The sequence below is a fragment of the Panthera uncia genome, assembly GCF_023721935.1.
Source record: "Panthera uncia isolate 11264 chromosome A1 unlocalized genomic scaffold, Puncia_PCG_1.0 HiC_scaffold_17, whole genome shotgun sequence".
NCBI lineage: Eukaryota > Metazoa > Chordata > Mammalia > Carnivora > Felidae > Panthera > Panthera uncia.
The window spans coordinates 39,107,574-39,130,154 of NW_026057577.1; the positions used below are offsets into that span (position 1 = coordinate 39,107,574).

General features: G+C 38.5%; 1 protein-coding gene across 2 annotated transcripts in view; it reads right to left on the reverse strand.

Annotated features, from left to right (window-relative positions):
- Positions 1-22,581, reverse strand: part of JAKMIP2 (janus kinase and microtubule interacting protein 2) — a 68,175-nt gene that overhangs the window by 28,795 nt on the left and 16,799 nt on the right. For both annotated transcript variants that reach the window (XM_049649443.1, XM_049649442.1), the window contains exons 3-14: positions 22,174-22,383; positions 20,256-20,354; positions 16,114-16,260; positions 15,093-15,233; positions 12,558-12,614; positions 11,275-11,394; positions 10,107-10,235; positions 6,932-7,015; positions 6,203-6,265; positions 3,554-3,652; positions 1,981-2,079; positions 149-202 (exon numbers count right to left, since the gene is read on the reverse strand). In XM_049649443.1, the coding sequence (XP_049505400.1) occupies positions 149-202; positions 1,981-2,079; positions 3,554-3,652; positions 6,203-6,265; positions 6,932-7,015; positions 10,107-10,235; positions 11,275-11,394; positions 12,558-12,614; positions 15,093-15,233; positions 16,114-16,260; positions 20,256-20,354; positions 22,174-22,383 (1,302 nt within the window). The remainder of the gene's footprint in view (positions 1-148; positions 203-1,980; positions 2,080-3,553; positions 3,653-6,202; positions 6,266-6,931; positions 7,016-10,106; positions 10,236-11,274; positions 11,395-12,557; positions 12,615-15,092; positions 15,234-16,113; positions 16,261-20,255; positions 20,355-22,173; positions 22,384-22,581) is intronic.

The window sequence follows — 22,581 nt, forward strand, 5'->3', positions numbered from 1 at the left end:
TAAACCATGACTGGTTCTCTTCCATGAGCCACATCCTTAAGAGAACATGGTATCTCATTTGCTATTATTTTACATGACTGGCAAGTATTTCTTGCTTCTCATTGGACAAATTCATATCTTTACTGCCCTTAATCAATTCATTACTTACCCCATTATCACCCAAGATATCAAGCTGCTTTATGAGATCAGGGATGTTCACATCCTGCAATATCAAGGAGATACATTCAAGTTAAAGACACAAATGCGGTTTAGCATTCTATCAGTGCTTAAGTCTGAGAAGACATTTTAAGGCCTGTATTTCCTTGGGTTGTTTTCAATCAGGTACATGTGGCTTTATGTTTCCACTCTGCTTCTTGCAAGTTGCGTGAACCTGGGAAAACTACTTAATGGCTCATTCTCAAATTCAAGCTGCAAAATATCTCCTGATCTTGAGGATAAGAGATTCTATATCAAAGAGTCTAGTTTATAATAAGGACTTGGAATTCTTTCATTAATTTTTTTTCCTGATAATTGCCATTTTCTTTTCAATTGCAATAAATTTTAGGTATAAAGAAAACTAACAGGTAATAAATATAATCAACCAATTTCATTTTAATTAATGGAATTCTAACCTGGTTGAGATTTTGACTGCCACATAGAAAAAAATACAGCACATTCCATCTTTTAGCATTAATTTCATGCTGTGAAAAACAGCTCATTTTAACTATATTTCTTGAGACAGTTTGAAGTAGCCAAACTCCATTTGAAAAAATTTCCCTGAATATAAATTACATCCACTGGATTAGCTTGTTTGTGATTTATCTAAGAAAAAGCATCTAAGGAAAAGACAAAGTAAAGTACTTTTCATTTAATTAGAGCTGAATTAGAAACAAAACAAACAAAACAAAAACATGGCTCTGGTTGACAAATTTTTGTGCAGCCCAGGAAGGCCAGAAATTTAAACACCATGAAAGAGGTTCAGGATGGAAAACAAGGAAACACAATTTTACTGCCCAATTTTCCTCCCACTTTTTACTGCGTTAGTACCACTTTCTCCTCTTACTCACATTCAGATAGCGGTATATCCTTTCCTTCCACCAGGAAGGGGGAGGTCTAGCTCAATCTCATAGGTAGAGAGAAAGCAATGAAAGCAGGTATTATCTGGCAGCTTGGGGTGGGAGCAGGAAGGGCCATGCACAAGGTCAAGGAGAGACCAGGAGTAGCGGGAGGCATCTCAGCTTTCCCTCTGGGATAGATATTCACCATGTGATTTCATTACATTGAAGGGATAATATATTTTCCAGGAGATGGAGCTACCTCCATTCAACCTTAATGTTTAAAATGTATTCCGATATCCCTCAAGATAAAATTACATTTTATCTAAATTAACAATATGTTACAAATCATAAATCCTTCCAAAAGACAAATCTTCCCTAGATGAAACATATCAAAAGAGAGGGTGGACCAGATGATTTCAAGGTCCCTTCCAGCACCAAATTCCAAGATTATGAGTCCCACAGCACTTAGAACAGCACAACAAAGGGACTCGACAAACACTTTTTTATCTGGTATCCTTGAAATGTGTTTCTTGAAGTATGGAATTTATTTAGTTTCTCCCCTAGATAATGAAGGTTAATTATCTTAATAACTGAATTTGCATCATTCCTTATGCTATTGTGTTCTAAATAATCATGGTTTATTGTGTTCTCTATTAACCATTCATACATCTGTCACACATCTTTTTAATAAATAAAAAAAAATTATTTTAAGTAAGCTGCACATGCAATGTGGGGCTCAGACTCATGACCCCGAAGATCAAGGGTAGCACACTCTACTGACTGAGTCAGCCAGGCACCCCTAGGTGCAGCTATTTTCAATATCTACATAGTTTGTATCAAAATGACATCCAGTGACTGAAAAACAAGTCATGAACAACTTCCCCTTTTCCAGTTCCCAGTTTTTCCACTTTCTACAAACATAAAAAATTGAGTGTCTGCCTACCTTGACACCTTCTTTCATACAGTAGATCTGTAGAGCACTCACACCATCTGAGAATGGGTGAATTTGTAGATTAAATGGAGGAGATCGTCTCTCTCTTTCCTTGAAATACAGTGAAAAGTATATGGGAATTAAAAAACAAAAATCAACAACTGATCAAATGCTAAACCAGTTGTCTGTGTTCTCTCTTTATACTCTTTCAGTTTATCAATGTCATTGTGCAAAAAAAAAATTGAACTCAAGATGTTCATGCTTAAATTTAATGGAAAAGAAGAGATAAATCAACTAAGAAGTATGGTAGAAGAATTTATAGTGTCATTCAGTCTTGCAAGTTTTTTGATCAGAGAAATGTAGGAAGTGAAGTTCCAATTTAAACTACATGAATATTTAGAGCTTTCAGGTGTCACAGAGAATGGTCTTTTGACCATGAAGTTTTATGGCAGCTAACAGCCTTTTGCATATTCAGTCTACTCAAGCTTTATGATTAAGATATGTGGGCTACCAAAGATGACTTAACACTTCTTGACGGAGGAGCACCAACCACTAACTCTATCTAAATCTAATTTGAAAAAATCTCAAAAAGAAGCTGCTGGCAAAATAACAGAGCTATCAAATGGGAAATTTCTTACCTTTTACATATCAACATACATTCAGCCAGACCCTATGCCAGATTCTTTTTTTAAAAAAATATATATTTAAGTAATCTCTATCCCCAATGTGGGGCTAAAGCTCATGACCTCGAGATCAAGAGTCACACGTTCTTCTGATGGAGCCACGCAGGCACCCAAAAGAAGTCAGGTTTTGTGTGTGTGTGTGTGTGTGTGTGTGTGTGTGTGTGTGTGTGTGTGTTTAAGATTATTTTTATAAGTAATGTCTATACCCAACATGGGACTTGAACTCATGCCCTGACATCAAGAGTCATGTGGTCTACTGACTGAACCAGACAGGCACCCCACTAGGCCAGATTCTGTGTGATAAAATAAAAATCTGATTTTATTGATATGTTTTACTTAAAAAAAAAATAAGAAAGACAGAAATTTGGCCAGGTTAGCCAAGGTATTTCCTTAAACAAGTTACCTTGCTTTTTGGCCTTTTTCATAAGTACATTATAGATTTAAAAGTTTACTCACAAATTCAAGTGTCTAAAACAAAATATTTTTGTATATACCAGTCTGAAATACTGTTCTTGAGGTAACATTTTTATGAGTCAGAATTCAATGAAGGATGGAAATGATTATTGAGAAGCAATGAAATATTGATGAAGTTTGATATCTATTATTTAAATTATTTAAAAATTATTCATTAGTCTTGTTCTTAAAGGCAATAGTGTTGAAAAGTACAGTCTCTGAGCAGACAATTCTGACATGTGTCAGTGTTTCACCACTTATAGTCACAGGTCTTGGGCAAGTTGTTTAACCTCGGTTGCCTCATCTATAAAATCCTGATTATGGTCGTTGAGGTCCAAGGAGAGTACGCATCAGAAATGCTTAATTCAGCACCTCCCACACAGAATGTGTTCAGTGCATGTTAACTGTTATGAGTATTTCTATTATCATTATTATCATCATTGCCTTACTTCTAGCTCTAGGTTTCGAAACTCCAGCAGCTCATTCTGGTCTCGGGCATCCTGTAGTTCTTGTTGCAACCGGTGATTTTCTGCCTCCTGTTTTTCTATCTAATAAAGTAAATCCTCAAGTTAGGTGAACATTGCAAATACCGTCTACAGCTTAGCAAAGCAAGCATGGAGAGCACTCGTTTACGTGGTGAATAAATCATCTAGACCATGAAAAAAAAAATCCCAATGAGATGTGAGCAAAAGAAGTCTTAGGCTTTCCTCCTAGTTATCCTTTGGTTGAGTTTTTTGTGTCATGGAGGAAAATGAGACAAGATGACACGCATTCATTGACAACGTCTGGGGACCCTGTGAGTAGTGAATCTGCGAGTACTCATTAGGCTCTTGCTATGGGTCAGGGACAGTGTCCTGAGACTAAATTTAATGGGGTAAATCATGGACACTGACATCTCTTGTTTCTGGAGTTACAAACGGTTGGAGAAATTTTACCTAAATAGCTCTGATCATATACAAAACTTTGAGGGGTTCCAGTTACCCATAAAATAAAGCCAAACTTGTCAATATGGAATTCAAACACCTAGCTTTCCAGGCTTAAATATTCTGTCATCTCTAGACACACACACACACACACACACACACACTCTCTCACATGTGATCACACATAAGAATCTAGAAATTCCTATCTACCCTATGGACTGATTATGCCAGGAGCTATATCTTTGCTCATCTCTCTGCCTAAAAGAGGCTCCCCCCATTTCCTTTCCTATGTGAGGAAATCCTATTCTTCCTTGAACACAGAACTCTAATATCCCCTACCAGAAGAGGCTTCTTTTGTTTACCCATTTAGAAGTTACACCTTTTCCCTCTGTTTTCCTATATGACGTCTATAACCTGATGAAGCATAGAATTAAGTTAGTTGTGTAAAATATGCCTCACCCTGTAAGACAGGCCCATATCTAGAAGGGCTCAGAAAATTTTCATGATCTGTAATAGGTTCAGGGCTGTCTTTGATATTTAAGCTGTGTGGGTGGACCCTTAGGCACAGTAACTATTTAAAATCTTGAACTTAGAAACAAAAACCCAGGGGCTTTTTATCATAGGATGAATCTTACTTCCCCAAGTATACACACTTGAAGTAGGACGTTTAACTTTATTATCATTTTTGGTTTTCTTTTACTCTTAGAAGCTTGAGCCCCTCAAATTCTCCTTGTAGTCCAAGAAATCAAGATCAAATGGAATCAGACAGAAGACATAATGAGAATTATTTTTTAGGTGATAAAGAAGTGTAATAACACTTACTACTGGGCATCTCTGAGACTACTAGAAGTTGACTTAGACAACAAAAAGAGATTCTACTACCTAGAATCTTGAATTTGGATCAGAGAAGGGATATTTGAGGAGATGTTTGATTCTGGTGGATAGCACTAGCAGTTAGGTCAGTGGATCTTGGGTTGCAATTCAGAGACCAGGGCCGATGTGTGATGAAGTTTCTTCACAGGGACCCCTCACCTCTCTGAGAGTACCAGTTCTCGATCCTGGAATACCCACCCGCCTTCTATCCATCTGCTCTGTTTCTCCTCATTCAGAAAGTGAGGTAGGGTAAGAACTGCTAGATCAGAGGGGAGGGAGGACAAGCATCTTCTTTCCCTTTGCATGCTTACAAGAGTGTTGTGGTTAATTTTCAACTTGCCACGGCTAGTGAATATTGGCAGAAAAAATCCTAAAGTAATTTCTACTTAACCTTTGGATAAACCAACAGAATTATTTCCCTTATTCAAATGGGCTTTCAAATTCTGCTTTTTTTTTTTTTCAAGAATAATTTAAAGTTACTTTGTAATCTTTTCACTGGATTTATGGAAGGTGAATACTGATGGAAAGAACAACCTTTGAAGTTAAAATGATCTCTGTTGTATTTCACTGCCCCAATCAAAAGCCTGTGTTCAGATAATCGAATTAATTATATGTACTAGGCCTAAACCATGCTTTTGCATCTTGATTTGTTGAACAACTTCCTGGACATGCTGTTTTGTACCTTGGCTGCATCTTTTAAAAAGTTCTTTATTTAAAAAAAGTATATATATATATATATATATATATATATATATATATATGCATATATATATATATATATGTGTATATAAATAGCCAAGATTAGCAAAATGATTAAGAGTGAGAACACAGTCTATGCTAGGGTGCAGCATGTTCTTGGAGTTATATCCTGTCAGTGCCTTGCACAAAATAACAAGTCCTAATCACAGTGTGTTTTTTGTAGATGGACAACCACATAGGATGTGTGCACGTGTGGGTGCGTGCATATATATACATATAGATGTACAGTACCTACACTCACAGCATATATATATATATATATATATATATATATATATATATATAGGTAACAAATCAATAGGCTTCAGGGATCACATCCTCTCAAGTTGGCGCAACGCCAGCACAGAGCCATGCACACGTGCCACTAAGTGATGGCGATGGTGGTGACAGGGATGCAGTTGAGCACGCAGCGGAGGAGAGTGCAGCACTGGGAAAGCCTCCCCTCCCCCGAGCCCCTGTGCCACTCCTGAGAGGACCCCCTGCTGCTCCTGGATCTCTCATCATTTTCTCCTCTGCCCCACTAGGGTGTTGCGCCCAACATACCTTTTCTAAAAGCTCCTGGTTTCTCTTAATGAAAAGTTGTTTATCTTCTACCCAGTGTGAATCCTGTTTGACAAAGAATACCGTGTAGTCAGCATTTCAGAGTGGCACGAAAGAGCCTGTGTCAAACCACTTTGCCAGAGCTGTCTTCTCTCACCCAGTTTGTTGGCCTGCTGATGGCTGGTAAATGACACCCACCCCCGTCAGCTCCTCACTCAAGAACATTGGGGCCAAAGTTGCCAGGAAAATTGAACCCCCTCTTCATTGTCACTCTCTAACTCTAACTTATTCAGTCTGAATAATCCAGGACCAGCCTTCCGGGGACTCAGAAGTGACCACACAGGCAAAAAGTGAAAAGGGTCAGAATGCACACAGGCTAGATACATATGGATGGAAAACATTAAAATGCAGAACCATAAATGTAGCAGAGAGGCAAAGAATGCAGCTTGAGGGGCGGGTCTTTGTCTTAGCAGCTTATGACCACTCTAGGCTATTTGTACAGCGCTCCGCTTCCTCTGGCATTCCCTCTCTTGCCCAGCCTCATTCGTTGTTGTAGCTGGGCTCCACTCTGGCCAGAAAAACACCAGGGACAGAAACACAGAGTTGAACATTCTGACACAGTGTGAGAAAGGTCACTGTGGAGAGCCAAGCTGTGTCCTGGGTGCGGCCCATGCAAAGGGTGGTCCTAGAGGAAGGTCAGATTGAATTGTCTGCTAGCCATCAAATGCCTACCTGCCCTTTTTGAGCCAGAGTCGCTTCCAGATCTTCAATTTTGGCTTTATACCTTAGCACCTCTGCTTGAAGCTGTTCCTGAGCCTAGTGAAATCAAAATTCCAGAACTCAGTAAGTAAAATGGTTCAGTACTTTTCCTCCCCTCATGTTCCTTGATTAGCACTCAATAAGAAAGAAAAACGACTTTTTTCTATGACCAAAGATCCTTTTAAAACTATTTTTTTATGGTTTTTTTTGAGAGAGAGAGAGAGAGGGAAAGCACGAGAGGGACAGAGACACAGAATCCGAAGACAGGCTCCAGGCTCTGAGCTGTCACCACAGAGCCTGATGACGGGCTTGAACCCACGAACTGCAAGATCATGACCTGAGCTGAAGTTAGACGCTTAACCTACTGAGCCACCCAGGTGCCCCTCCTTTTAAAACTATTTTTATGGTCAGGGCTCCTGGGCGGCTCAGTTGGTTAAACATCTGACTCTTGATTTCAGCTCAGATCATGATCTCGCAGTTCATGAGATGGGAACGTCGCCTGGGGCTCTGTGCTGACATCGCAGAGCCTGCTTGGGAGTCTTTCTCTCTACATCTCCCTCTGCCACTCCCCCACTCACCTTCTCTCCCTCTCTCTCCACATAAATAAATGAACTTAAAAAAACCCTATTTTTATGGTCTAAATTTTTGCTTAAAACTTTCAATGTTCCCTTTATTATCAGGTTAAAATTCAAACTTGTTAGCTGAGATTTGAGAACTCCCACTATATTTGCAGTCTTTTCCCCCTACTCATCAACAAAGTTCACCCCTGATTTACTGGTGATCTCCTTATATACTAAATATGCCTTATAACCCTCCACTTCTCTGTTTATTTGAACAAATTCCCCTTCTGGGGAGCTTTCTCTCATGTTGCCTCTCCCAAAACTTACCATTCTTTCAGAACCAACTTTGTGCTTTAAATCTAAATCCAGATGTATGCATGCATGTATGTATTGTGTGTGTGTGTGCGCGCGCGCGCGTGTGTGCGCGCGTGTGTGTGTGTGTGTGTGTGTGTGTGTATCAGCAGTTTTGGAGACTGATCAGCACAGAGCCCGATGCAGGGCTCGAACCCATGAATGGCAAGATCATGACCTGAGCTGTAGTTGGATGTTTAACTGACTGAGCCACCCAGGCACCCCTGGACACTGACCTTCTATGGAGCAATCGGACTTCATTTGTTTTCAGATTCCCTTGTATTCTCCCTACACAGGACCTTATTCTCCGTGAAAAATTAGTGGGTTTTTTGTTTGCTTTTTGCCCATACACATATTTTATCTTGTCTTAACTGGATAGGTTCCTTATTACAACGTAGAATAAAGTCAGCAATGGCAGGTATCCTTTCCTTTTTTCTTTCTTCCATTCTTCCTCCTTCCTTCCTTAAAAGTAATCTTTATGCCCAACATTGGGCCTGAACTCGCAACCTTAAGATCAAGAGCTGCATTCCCTATTGACTGAGCCAGCCAGGAATCCCTCCTTTTCTTATTCTTCATGATGAGAAAGATGTATCTTTGGACAATGAAGATTATATTTACCTTTATCAGGTTAAAAAAAATTCTAAGCTTAATTTTGCCAAGAATCATTTTAACTTCAAATGAGTGTTGAGTACAATCAATTTTCTTTCGTGCATCAAAATGATTACATCTTTTGTTTCACTGATGCTCATTCATCTATATTATTTATTTTTGCATTTCTACTTTGAACTTACTCTATTGCTTTATTTCTAACATATTGATTTGTTTTACACTATTTTGCTGAGAATGATTAAGTTGTTTTGTTTTTGGCCAGAGATAATGCTAAACCTTTATTTGGAGAAGAGGGTGAGATGAGAGAAAGTTTCTACATCATTACCTCTTCAAAAACAAGACATATGGTCTTATTTTAAATGACCAATCCTATGTTGGTGAGAATGCTTAGAACATACTGAAAATGAAAACCACAACTGATAGTAGAGCATAAACACAAAGGAACACACATACCTCCCTTTCTAATGATTGCCTGCCTGTCTATTCCAAATCACAGGTTTCTTTTTTAAAACATTTATTCAGTTACGTATAAACATGTGCATGTACATATATTTCCATTTAAAAATACATAATTATAATATCTATCCTGTCCCACTAAACAACTAACAGTAGTTCTTACAACATTCCTCAGCACACTACAGACCCTCTAAATTGAAAGTGAGACAAAATCACTGGGTGGTCATATTCCTTCTTGCCCCACGTAAATTAATCTATGAGGCAGTTATGGCATGGTGGTTATGACTGAACTCAGAAACACGAGGTTCATATCCTAGCTATCATCTAACTAAGCTACATATCCTGGTTTCAACCTAGCTAATCTACATTTAACTCCTACTAAGCTATTATCTCCTCTCCTATAAAAAGCACATAGTTAATAATAGCCTATAACTCATAGGGTTGTTTTAGGATTACGTGAGATAATGTATGTAAAGTGTTTAGAACAATGCCTGGAACACAGCAAGCACTCAATAAATTGTAAGCATTAGTACTGTATGCATATATGTATGTGTGTGGGGGGGTGGGTGTCTTAAAATAACGGTTTTTAAAAAACCGTGAGGCAGTTGTAGTGTAATGAAAAGAACGTGTGACCCAGTTAGATTTTACCTGGAATCCAAGTTTTCTATTTATTAGCTGTGTGATCTTGGGCAAGTCAATTAACCTCTCGGAGCCTTAAACTCCTCTTTTATAAAATACCTGCCTTAGGGTGCTGTTATAAAAATCAAATGAGATACTGGCATTGAAAATTCTTTGTGAGCTTTCAGTTTCATGCTGTGCACTTATTAACTAAGAAAAGAAAATGACTAACCACTGAAGTATTTTTTTTCCCAAGAAAGAAGCTAAATAAAGTGGATTATCAAAATTCAATATTGTCTAGCTTTGAAAATATAAGTTTTCAAATAGCAAGCATAAGAACTACTATCTTTACAGGAACAAAAGCATCGATCTAAGTTGGTTCTAATGTCTCTAGATCCAAGGTTTGTTGACATAAAAGATGAAACAGTTCAAAAGCCACAGTGGAGAGAAGGATCCAGGGAAAGCTATCCTATTGATATTTTTACGTCCATAGCACTTTCATGTTGTGACTGCTGCAAGCCAATTCAGAGCATGCTCCCTGGATGGATACTGACCTTGGCTTCTCTTTCAGCATCGATGATGCCTCCAGTCTGCTCCTGTAGGAGGGCATATGCTCTCTGAAGGGCCTGGTATTCTTTTGTTAATTGTCGAAAGCGTAGCTCCGATTCTTCAGCCGCTAAACTCTTAAGGTGACAAAAAAAAAAAAAAAGCCAAAAAATAAGTATGTTACGTTCCGGTCCTGTGTTCAATATGAAATATTAACATTTTCCCACTTTATAAGGAGAAGTAAATGTTTGATACTGGATTTGGTGTGATTTTATTCTTAATTTTAAAATGCATACATAGACATGAATTATGCACTTTCAAGATGGACATTGCAGAAATACTCAATATTTGTTAATAAGAGGCATTTGCTTATTTATACACTTCTGATGATTGCTCATTTGGGCTTGCATTGCAGTCAATTTTGGACCCAAATGAGAACTTATATCTAGTCTGGATACAAATGTGAGTCAATAATACTTACAGTTTTAGTCTCAATTCTTTTTAATACATTCAAATCCACAACTTCTTCCAGAGATAAATTATAAAAACATAGTTTTATAGTTTTACGTCTCAAACTTCAGAACATAATACAATCATCAGGGAGTTTTGGGAAAAATGCAGAGTTGAGGGTTCTACCCACAGGATCCTAAGTCAGGAGTTGTGCAGTAGAATCCAGGAATTTTCAATGTGATCAAATCCCCCTAGATGATTTTGATAAAGGTAGTCTACAGGGCACATTCTGCTAAACCCTGTCTTTAACTGTATCCAGAAGCTTGTTCTTCTAAGCTTGTTTCTTGGTTCACACCTTCCCTAGATGAAGAATTTTGGAAACTTTCTTTTTTTAAGTAGGGGCTTGAACTTATGACCCTGAGATCAAAAGTTGCATGCTCTACTGACTGAGCCATCCAGGCAGTCCAGAAAAGGGACTTTTATTTTGAAAAAAAAAAAAAAAAAAAAAAAGTCTTCAAGTTACAGAAGTTTACACAAGTTGTTAAAAAGGCTACATGACACAGGTGAAGCTATTTTCCAAGAGGTAAAAAAGTCAAAAGGGTTCACTATTATGTGATCATGTTGTGCAGCTCATACAGGATATTAGAAGTGCAAGGCTTCTTTCCCACCTTAAAGGAAAGATTTGGTGACAATATCACAAAAGACTAGAGAAGCGGAAAAGCTTACTTCATCCAAGTCGTCATCAGGAGTAGCTGGTGTTCGGTCTGTTCTAAATGATGCCATAGATGACGTTTCTGAATCCATGGAGTCCTCATCGTAGCCAATAAATGGGTCCAAAACAGGCCTCTAGGGGAGGGAAAGTACATATTTACTGACACGACTAGAAGTGGAGAAAGTCAACATATTATGAAGGCACCATCGGCTGGCATATGTGCAAATGGACACAGAAGACAGGGGTCCTTTAGTGCTTCTCAGATGAAAGAAAAGCTTTGGGCATGAACACTATAATTCCAATAAAAGTTTGTCCCACATTATTTCACACTTCTGAAGTTTTGGGGGGAATATTCATTAACATTTGGCTCCATTCATTGAATAGTCTTTTCAGTATTTAAAATATAATCAAGAAACCTAAAGTCCAGGCATCTATGTGAGATTGTCAAATCTTAAGTCTTATTATCTAATCCCATATCCAAATCAAATGATGTACTTGATAAAAACAAAATCAAGTAGACAAATTAAATAAAAAAACTCTGTGGATTGTAAGAGGCTATACAAATATTGGTGGATTGGGAGTACCATTATTTTTTAATAATTTTTCTAAGTTTATTTGAGAGAGAAGAGAGAGAGTGCAAGCATGAGCAGAGGAGGGGCACAGAGAAAGAGTGAGAGAGAGAATCTCAAGCAGGCTCCACACTCAGCACAGAGCCCAATGCGAGGCTCAATCTCACAACCTCGAGATCATGATCTGAGCCAAAATCAAGAGTTGGACACTTAACCGAATGAGCTACCCGGGCACCCCTGAGAGTACCATTATTAATAATCATTATCAATAATATTATCCAAGTGAATAATGGAATAAAAATCAAACCCTTATCAGTAATATTGTCCAACTGAATAATAAAAATATACTAATCAATTATAGGGTGGGTATGAGACACTAATGATATTTTTCGCTGGGAGGCATTAAATCATATGTATCTCTTGCATGTTCTTGGAGTTTGACTCTCCAGCTTGTCAGATACTGCTTTCTACATCAAACCCAGTGCTTTCTTTCACTCAGATAGTCTCATATTAAAGCAAACTCTAAAGGTTAAAATCCATAACACAATCATTTGGGGACTTCTAAGAACTGTCAGGAGAAGAGATTTTCTTCTAGCAAATAAAGCCCATGGTTTGCTTCAGTGTAGGAACATCTGATTTATCACATCTTTGCAGGAAGATTCCTTGGCAAGCCTCACTTCCCTGGCAGTGTTTGTGGCAAAAGCCTGATAACCTAGTTTTCCCATTACCTTAATTGGCTTGGAACTTCTTCTATGTTTTCTCCTACGGATGAGCTTTTCTCGGTCCTGGAAAACAGATGAAGCTTTTCAGGTGTTGAATTGGTACATATTTTCCTATAGGTGTTTTTTTTTTAATTTTTTAATGCTTATTTATTTTAGAAAGAGAGACAGAGCGTGTGAGTGGGGGAGGGGCAGAGAGAGAGGGAGACACAGAATCCAAAGCAGGCTCCAGGCTCTGAGCTGTCAGCACAGAGCCCGACGTGGGGCTCAAACTCACAGACTGCGAGATCATGAGCCGAGCCAAAGTTGGATGCTTCACTGACTGAGCCACACAGGTGCCCTAGGTTGTTTTGTTTTTTTTTTTAATGACAGAGTTTGTTTTTGCCTGAGTCATTACATATTTCTATTTAAAGTAAAATTGTGTTTTGTAATTTTGGCAACTTTTAGGTTTGATACTTACATATTTTTTTTAAGTTTTTATTTATTTAAGTAATCTGTACATTCAAGGTGGGGCTCAAACCCGGACCCTCAGCTCAAGAGTCACAAGCTCCTCTGGTGGAGCCAGCCAGGTGTCCCATATATACTTACATATTTTTATAGTAAAAATACTCTACAACATTTCTTGATCATCTATGTGGATCTGAGAGCCTCCCAATCAGGAAGGGCACAGTCTTCTTCATCAGAATCCTTTGTTATACCTAAAGATTAAGTAGCTCTGAAAAGAGTCACTCCTATTTTCCCAAAGCACAATTTTTCAGTTTCTTTCAGTAATTTTTCAAATTACTTTATATTTAGGTACTGAAAAAAATACTACTGTACAAAAACTTTATTCTTTGCATTTAATCAGTTGAAGGCACAGAAAACTGCCCTTTGACTATTCTTAGACCCTTGTTCTCACCTGCAGCCTCTGAAGATGGAAACAGGAGTATCTACTGAATTGGAATCATCTGGTGTGGGAAGGGACAGTGGTTCTTGTTGGAATGTTCTGGGAAACTCAAAGAATATCTAGAAATAATGATTGATTTCCTGATTCATTCTTGTTATGGATGGGGATATCCTGGGAATTGGGCATTCATCTACGAAGTACTCTATGTATTTACTGTACAAATTCAAAGGTAGATTAAATAAGTGACAGTTTCCCTGAAAGTCTGGATGACATGCCTCCACATGTCAAAATCCTGTAAGAAACTTAGCTTTAACCTTAGATACTCAAAGCTGAGCAAATTCTTGGCTGAGTGAATCTGCGATTTAAGAGTTATTAAGGATATGGATGTGAAGTAAGAGGCACGGTGCTTCACATGTTTTATAAATAGTCTGGTTAAAGTCAGTGATGTTAACTTTTTGGATTTCCTGCCTTGTAAAAAGTATTTTGATCATACAACCTCAACATATCCGAAACTTGGGAAGTTTACACTTAGATTATCCTCCTAATACACTATATGTCTTATAACATAGACTGAACTTAGACCATTTACAAAGGGTAAACCACAAATAGTTACAAACAGAAGTTATAATCTTCTCTTCCTTCAATGGCAGGAAATTATCTTGTTCACCCTTCTCTGGAGACACCTGCCTAACCACCCCCACCCCACTGTTGGTTCCTCAATTCTCCAGGCCTCAGCTGGGTCCTAAAGTGAGAGTGACCAGAGATGTCAGTCACAGAATAAAGACCAAGAGGCAAAGAGGAAACCCAAAGGCATCTAAAGGTCTTAGTCCACTACTGATGGTAAAACAGGCCTTGACCAGATGCAAATGGGAATAGTAATTGTTCTACACACTTCAGTAGGTACTAAATTCACAGTCAGAACACAGGGAATGAAACTTCCACTGTGTCATGTAATTACGAGGTCACTATTCATTCAACAAATATTTATTTATTTAAAGTTTATCAATTCATTTTGTGAGAGAGAGAGAGAGAGAGAGCGCATGCATGCACACCTGAGTGGGGGAGGGGCAGAGGGAGTGGGGGAGAGAGAGAGAGAGACAGACAGACAGACAGACAGAATCCCAAGCAGGCTTGGCAGTGTGAGGGACTCGAACTCATGAGCTATGAGATCATGACCCGAGCCGAAGTCGGATGCTTAACCAACTGAGCCACCTGGCAGTTCTCAAATAGTAAACTGCACATAAGTACTGGACACTGAATTAAATGTTGGGAAATAAAGGGCATGTGGTCCTGCTATTGTTGGCAAAATATTTCATCTCTTACCTTCAGAATCTTGATACAGGAAGGCAATTAGAAGGCATACCCACACTACCTTTCTACTTGCATAAGGATGCATTTGAAAGTCCTTATAAGGTACTTTGCAGCTACTATTTATGTTCTCAAATTAGTTAACTAAGGATTATAATTGAAAATGTATAAAACAGCTTAATAATATAATTTTGGAATACAGTCTCTTCAAACTATTTATATATTGAATATATAAACTTGGGCCTTTGGGGCTAATCTGAAGAAATTATCAAGTGCTTCCAGCATATGTTGATTTCTTGGCTACTTGTCCTTGGGAACAACTTAGAGTTTATAGACTGATCAAGACCCACCCTTGTGAGCTCATCAATGATGTTCTGCTGCTCAATGACTTGAAGTTTTAAAAACTCTGTCTCTTGTTCTTCATTAGCTTGATCGAGGTCATTCAGTGATTTTAATTTTTTCAAGGGTGGATGGGATGTTATTTTTTCTCTCTGGAGTGGAAAAGAAGAAAGTATAGGTTAAAGACATAAAAAAAAACCCCAAACTTTAGTAGTTAACATAAAATATCTGCAGAAACTTTATGAGGCTCCAGCTAAATGTGAAAATTGCTCAGGTTCATCTGCACACCAACCAAAACCCTCAAGTACATTTTATTTGCTACAAGTCAAAATCACTAGGAATGTCTGAAGATCTCTATAGCTGCATTGTAAGCCTGTTAAGGAGTGGATGTGCTCATCACCTGTCCATACAGAATACAAACAATGGCGGAGCGTGTGGGTGGCTCAGTCGGTTAAGTATCCGACTTCGGCTCAGGTCATGATCTAGAGGTTCGTGAGTTCGAGCCCCATGTCGGGCTCTGTGCTGACGGCTCAGAGCCGCGAGCCTGCTTTGGATTTTGCGTCTCCCTCTCTCTCTGCCCCTCCCCTGCTCACGGTCTGTCTCTCTGTATCTCTCAATAATAAATAAACGTTAAAAAGTTTTTTTAAAAAAATAATACAAATGATGGCAACTATTTCTCAACTATTATGCAAGGTCTTAGAAGACGAGAGGTACCCATTGTACAGTTCTATAAAGAGCACATTAGTGAAATTCTTGCAAGTTTCTGTGGCTGAGGGCTATGTTAAAAGTTTGCTTCTGTATTTGGGAGATTCTGGAAAGTGCAGATTCCAACCATTCTGCAAACTTAGAAGCCCCTTAAAATTCAGCCCCACGTTGCTTTCTTCCTTAAAGGTTCCTTGCTTACATAGGGAAAACACAAACTTTCATGACCGGCATTGTATTTGAAAAACAAACTGAGAAAGAACAAATAAGACAGGTGCTGGAGTAACATAAGGACAGAAGCTGAAGCTTTTCAGAGTCTCTGATACACACCATTTCTGAATTTTCCTTTGTCACAGCTTTTAGCTTCTCTTCCATGCGCTGCAAAGACACCATCAGTTCATCGTTTCTCTTGGCGAGGCACTTGTTCCTTTCCAGAAGAGGTTTACATTGCTTTTCGGTTTCTCGCACACGTTTTAACTGGGAAGACATAAGTTACAATTTGTCTCTTGTGCAAGAGTGGATATGGGAGCAGAAGGAGTCAAAGCCCATCTGGGGCCACCTTTTCTCTGCTTCATCATGTATCTTGGGATTGACCACTTCCATCATTCATTTAACAGCCTGACTGCTTTGATCTCAGTTTCCTCTAATGGTTTTTCTATTTTTTTCAATGTAATTTCTTTTTGAGAGAGAGAGACAGACAGACAGACAGAGAGACAGGGCATGAGCAGGGAAAGGGCAGAGAGAGAAAAAGCCACAGAATCCGAAGCAGGCTCCAGGCTCTGAGCTGTCCACACAGAGCCCAAAGCAGGGTTCTAACTCACGAACTGTGAGATCATGACCTGAGCTGAAGTTGGACGCTTAACTGACTGCGCCACCCAGGTGCCCCTGATGGTTTTTCATCACAGTCTTCTCAACTCTGTATCAATGTGTTACCTTAAAAGCTGCCAAGGTTCTGCTTTCGGAAATGCTCAGGAAGAGCAACTTCATACCTTGCACGTCCTTGATTCCTGTACTCCAGTTACCATGCTGTGCTCAGCCCCAATCTCACACTGCTCACACCTCTCCCTGGGCCTGTAATGACCCCTCACTGGCTCAGAAAGATAAAGCAGCTCATATGAATCACACATCACTAAGTAGTACAACCGGGACCCAAACCCAAGCCTAGTTATTGCCAAAGTCTGTTCTTCCCATGAGAGATCTTGCTAAGACTCCTGAACCATGCTGAAGCTCTTTATTTTTATTTACATGTTTAAAGTTTATTTATCTTTTTGTAATCTCGACACCCAACATGGAGCTTGAACTCATGACCCCGAGATCCAGGTGCCCCAAAGATGCTTATTTTTAAGAACATGTTACTAAGTGGGGGGGGGGGGGACTTACTCTCAAAGTTCTGTTGATATTTATGTTTAAGAACATTTAATTCTCACCAAGCCTAGGCTAAGTATGATTGTATTCATACCCCCCAGTAATTAAGAGTGACCATATTCTGGTTCACCTGTTAGTCTAAGGCAGGATTTCTCAACCTCTGCACTGGAGACATTGTGGGCTAGATAGGTTTTGCCATGAGGAGATGTCCTGTACATTGTACCGTGTTTAGCAGCATCCTTGGCTTCTGCTCACTAGATTCCAGTAACATCCCCCCAGTTGTGACAATCAAAAATGTCTCCAGGTACTGACAAAATTGCCTATAGCTGAGAACCACTGGTCTAACTTTATGGATGCTGTCTTGGGGTAATTGTTAATAGTCCCCATCCCTTTTACTCTCCAAACTCTTCCACTTGGATGGCATATTTTATGTTCATTCTATACCTAATGGATTTCCATATTAAAGTTCCTATGGTTAGTTCATTCACTTTATACTAATGATTCTGAATGATATGTATTGGGGGAGGGGTACTGAAGCAAGAAAAGTAGTGGGGTGTGTCAGAACCATCTGACAAGACTGCTCCTGTTTCTGAGACTCCAACGTTTTGGGAAGTGCTGGGATAGGAGACTTAGCTACCTATAAATATTTGAAAAAGCCGCTTGTGTGATTCTGAAACAGTATTCCCCAACTGTCATTTGAAAACTCATTTTATATTGACGGCCAAAATTTTTCATAACCCCATTTAATCCTGAGTTTTGAGCTTCAACTATCTGAAGCAAACATATTAAATATTGAGCACATACAAGGACAAATAAATTATTCCACTAGGTTTGCTATTTTAAACTTTGTCTCTTTGCCGAAGGTCAATGACAAGGATTTTAAATAGTTGTTTTTAAGCAGGCTCCACACCCGGTGTGGAGCCCAGTTCGGGGCCTTATCTCACAACCCTGAGGTCAAGACCTGAGCTGAGATCAAGAGTCAGATGCTTAACCAACTGAGCCACCCAAGTGCCCCCCAGGGTTTTAAATAGTTAAATTTACTTAGTAGATGCTATTTATGGAAGATGTAGATAAACAGAAATAAAAGGAGATATCAGTAATTCTACCAGATCATACATCAGTAACCATAGATCCAAAGTACCCCCAAAAATGTTCCTTTTAAAAGAGGTAGCTTAGGGATGCCTGGGTGGCTCAGTCAGTTGAGTGTCCGACTTCAGTTCAGGTCATGAACTCACAGTTCGTGAGTTTGAGCCCTGCATCAGGCTCTGTGCTGACAGCTCAGAGCCTGCTTCAGATCCTCTGTCCTGCTCTCTCTCTCTCTGCCCCTCCCTCAAAAATAAACATTAAAAAAAGAGATAGAGTTTAAATGCTATAAAGTTTGAAAGTCAATATAGTTATTCATGAAACCACTAAGAGAAAAAATTCTGATGTAGTTCAACTAACATCAGATCAAGACTTTAAGAAGTATTACAGAAGATAAAAAAAAAAATTCATGATGCAAGTATTTAACAAATCTTAATTTATATATACCTAGTACCCTGACTTCAAATACATATATAGCAGAATCGACAGAACTAAGAATAAAAATGGACAAATCTGTTGGGAGAATAAGCACACAAAAACGTTGTAAAGATATAGGAGATTAATGAACTTGATTCAAAATGCATGCAATGATCACAGGGTATACCTTCTTTTCATGGGAACATGGAATATTTCTAAAGGTGAGAAGAGGCTAGCATCAAAAAGTGAATCTCAACGAATTTTAAAGAATGAAATGATACAAAGACTACCTGACTAATGTAACATTGTGTGTCAACTATACTTCAACTTAAAAAAGAAAAAGAAATAATACAAAGTATGTTCTCTGATTGTAGTGGACTTAAGGTAGAAATCAGTAAGAGAAAGGTAACTGAAAAATCTCCAGATGTTTGATGTTAATATGCCTTGAGGGCTAAGTAACCCATGGGTCAAAGGAGAAATCCTACGTTAGAAAAGATATTGAACTAAATAGTAATACATTATGACATTAAAAAAAAAAACAAATGGGATGAAGCTAGTCATGCTTAGAGATATTTATAACCTAAAATGCATATATTTGAAAAAAAGGAAAGGCTGGAAATAACTTCTTTGTACCAAGAGCCACCATCAAGAATCTAAAATGTAAGGCACAGAGCAAGATATTTTAAATACAAGTATCCAAAAATTATTTAAGAATTCCTATTCTTAATAAGACAGTACAAAAGAAAACTTTACAAAAGACAAAGGGCAACTTGCACAAGGATACCCAGAAGGCCAAAAGATATGTGAAAAATTATTCAACCTCAGTATTAAGGAAAGTAAAAATTAAAATCCTACAATACAAATTATCGCTCACACTCACCAAAGTGACTAATATGATCAATTATCGGTGCATGTTGGAAAAGATGTGGAGAAGCCATAACTCTCATACATCGTTGGTGGGAATGTAATTGCTATAACACGTGTGCAAAACTGGCAATACCTACTGAATCTGGCCACATGCATACTCTATGATCCAGTAATTCTGTTCCTTGGGAAGTTCTCATCAGAAATGAACATGTTTTCTCACCAAAGACATGCACCATTAACATTAAAACTGTCAAGAAACGATATAAATGTCCATTAACAATAAAAGAGTAAATATACTGTGGTGTATTATTGGAAAAATAGAATAAGAAAACGAATGAATTATACATGCAATACAACGAATGACTTTCACAAATGTAATGCTGGGCAGAAAAGCCAGACACAGAAGAGTAATTATTGTATGGTGCCATTTATAAAACATTTTAAAACCGGTGGTGGACCTTTATAGCGATAGAATTCAGTAGAGCGATCGATTATCTCTAGAAGGATGGTGACTGGAAGCAGTCACAAGAAAGGGACGATCTGAGCTGCTGGTAATCCATGTCCTCATCTGGGTGGTAGTTATATGGGTGTGTCACTTTGGGTGCATTTATTAAGCTGTGCCTTTATCATTTCTGCATTTTTCTTTATTATGTTATACTTCTACAACATCATATATACTTTTTTAAACGAAATGCTTAACTAACTAATTAACCAACTAACTAATTCTGATCAGAACTCACCAGTTCATTTCGTTCATCTCCAAGCAAGGTATTCCTGTCTTCTAATTTTCTTATGGTGGCATTCAATTCAGCTATTCTCTTTTGATTTCTTCTCAAATCCTACACATGAAAATTGAAACGGGTATTTCTTCAATAACATTTTTCTTTTCTCTCTTTTTTTTCAATAACACTTTTCACAAGGTTTTGGAGTTCCACTCATAAATAATTAAGAGGCTTGATATCTTTCATCTGGCTTATGAGGTGAGACTAAAATGTTCTCTATTCAGAGAAGAGTAAATATTTACCCTCTTCTAACCCTCAACATTCACTGCATGGATTGAAGACCAAGACTGGCTGAAATTGCAAGTGAATTCCATGTGGCAGATACTCCCTGGAGCCCTGACTCCTGACAGGGGGAGTAGTAGATGGTTGGATGAACTTATCAGATCTGTGGGCTATGAGGCCAGGGTCATGTCATAATTACATGAGGTTCAAGAAGCATCTCTTAAGTCATGGCTGCACATTGCTTCCCACAGCTAAGACAGATGTCCTATTACACTTAGCCAAAGAGTAGAAGGTAGGGCTGGGCTTTAAAAATTCCTATGTATTCCTGGTGAAAAAGGCCAGTGTGAGAAGGCTGGTACATTGCCTTCACATATAAAAGGCAGTAGATTATAAGACAGCCTTTGCTAGTACATTTTGCCCAGAACACCTGGCTTCCCCACTGGCATCATTGCTGTGGATCACTTTACACATGGCATCATGGATTAAGTCTATGCTCCAGAGTCCACAGGACCATTATAGACTTCCATTATCATCTTATATTTTGAGAGTGCTGTACTGTTGATAAAGCAGTTTCCCACATATTATATCTCCAGATTCATAGAATCCTAGAGGATTCAGCAGATCAGGGAAGATTCAGAGAGGTCATACTCATCCAAGGGCTTGTGGCTACTACCAGTAGATCCATAATTAATATGCATTAAATGCTGACTATGAGCCAGACACTATGCTCAACATTTTACATACCATTTCTTCTAGACTCTGACCAGCCTTACGGAGTAGCACTATGGCCTCTCTTTTACGTATGAGGAAATTCTGAGCAGTAAAATAATTTGCCTAAGGTCATCTGGTATGTGGTAGATCCAGAATGTGGTAGATCTTGACAGTTTTGCTGCACTGCAGGTAAATGTCAGTGATAGAACTAAAACTTACGTCTGCTAAATCCTGGTTCCGCCACCTACTGGGATATATATATCCTGAATACCAATTCATAAATTATTCATTACTTGGTTCTAAGTACTACTTTGGAACCTCTCTCTGTTCCTAAATAATCCATTTTCATCTTTTTAGCAGCTAAATAATTTGAAAGGTATAACTTATGAAAGTCAACTATATACAAGCTGATTTCTATCGCTGCAGTTCTGAAAATAATTTCTCATATAAAATGATGAAAATCCAGGGTAATAAGCGGCAAGTTCAATCAGAATAGAAGCTTTCAGATGATGATTTAAGTGGTTTAGTCTTTTATACAGTTATACATTTTGACCCCTGCAGATTACAACCATTTTTGCCAATTTCCAACCCAATGGTTCACACAAGGGAAAATTACCAGTCTTGGCAAGAGGCAAAGTAGTTTCATCTAATTTATGGCACTTACAATAGGCTGAAGTTTGGACAGGTATCCCGTGGCTAAAAAAATTCTATGAAAGATTTAAAAAGACCGGTAATTCTCTCCTGACCCGCTAATGCGGTGCCGACCACTTTGTTGTCTATGAGTTTAGAAAACCCTGTTCCCAAGATACTAGCTGGTTTTATAGTAGGAGGGAGAATTGATTGCCTTGCAGTAAACAAGAAAAGAGCTTAAGTGGAAAGTAAAACTTGGGAGCTAAATAAAAGATGACTCCTGAGTTCTTCACTTCAGCTCGGACAGACTTACAGGACTGCCGCAGTGCTCAGAGCCGTCTCCTGCTCTTCCTGGAATCTCTCGTTTCGGACTGTTCATGTTGCACTCGGCCTCCTTGACCAGAAAGAGCTGTTCATCCAAAGCCTCCTTCTGCAGCTGCAGTTTCTGTACATAGCCGGTTTGGGTCTCCAGTTCCTTTTCCAGGGAAAAGATGATCCTGTCCTTGGCTTTAATCTCATCCATCTGAATTAAACGACACCCAGGACATTTTATTTAACAATGCTGTAAAAAAAAATGCATTTTTACAATGGTATGAGTTTAACTTCTTTCTGCTGATTGATACGGAAAAAAATCACAACTGTGACAAGTACATTGAATTTATGAATATGACAAGGCAGTACCATACAATGAAAGGCTCTCTTAGGCTAATTAGGTGCTAAG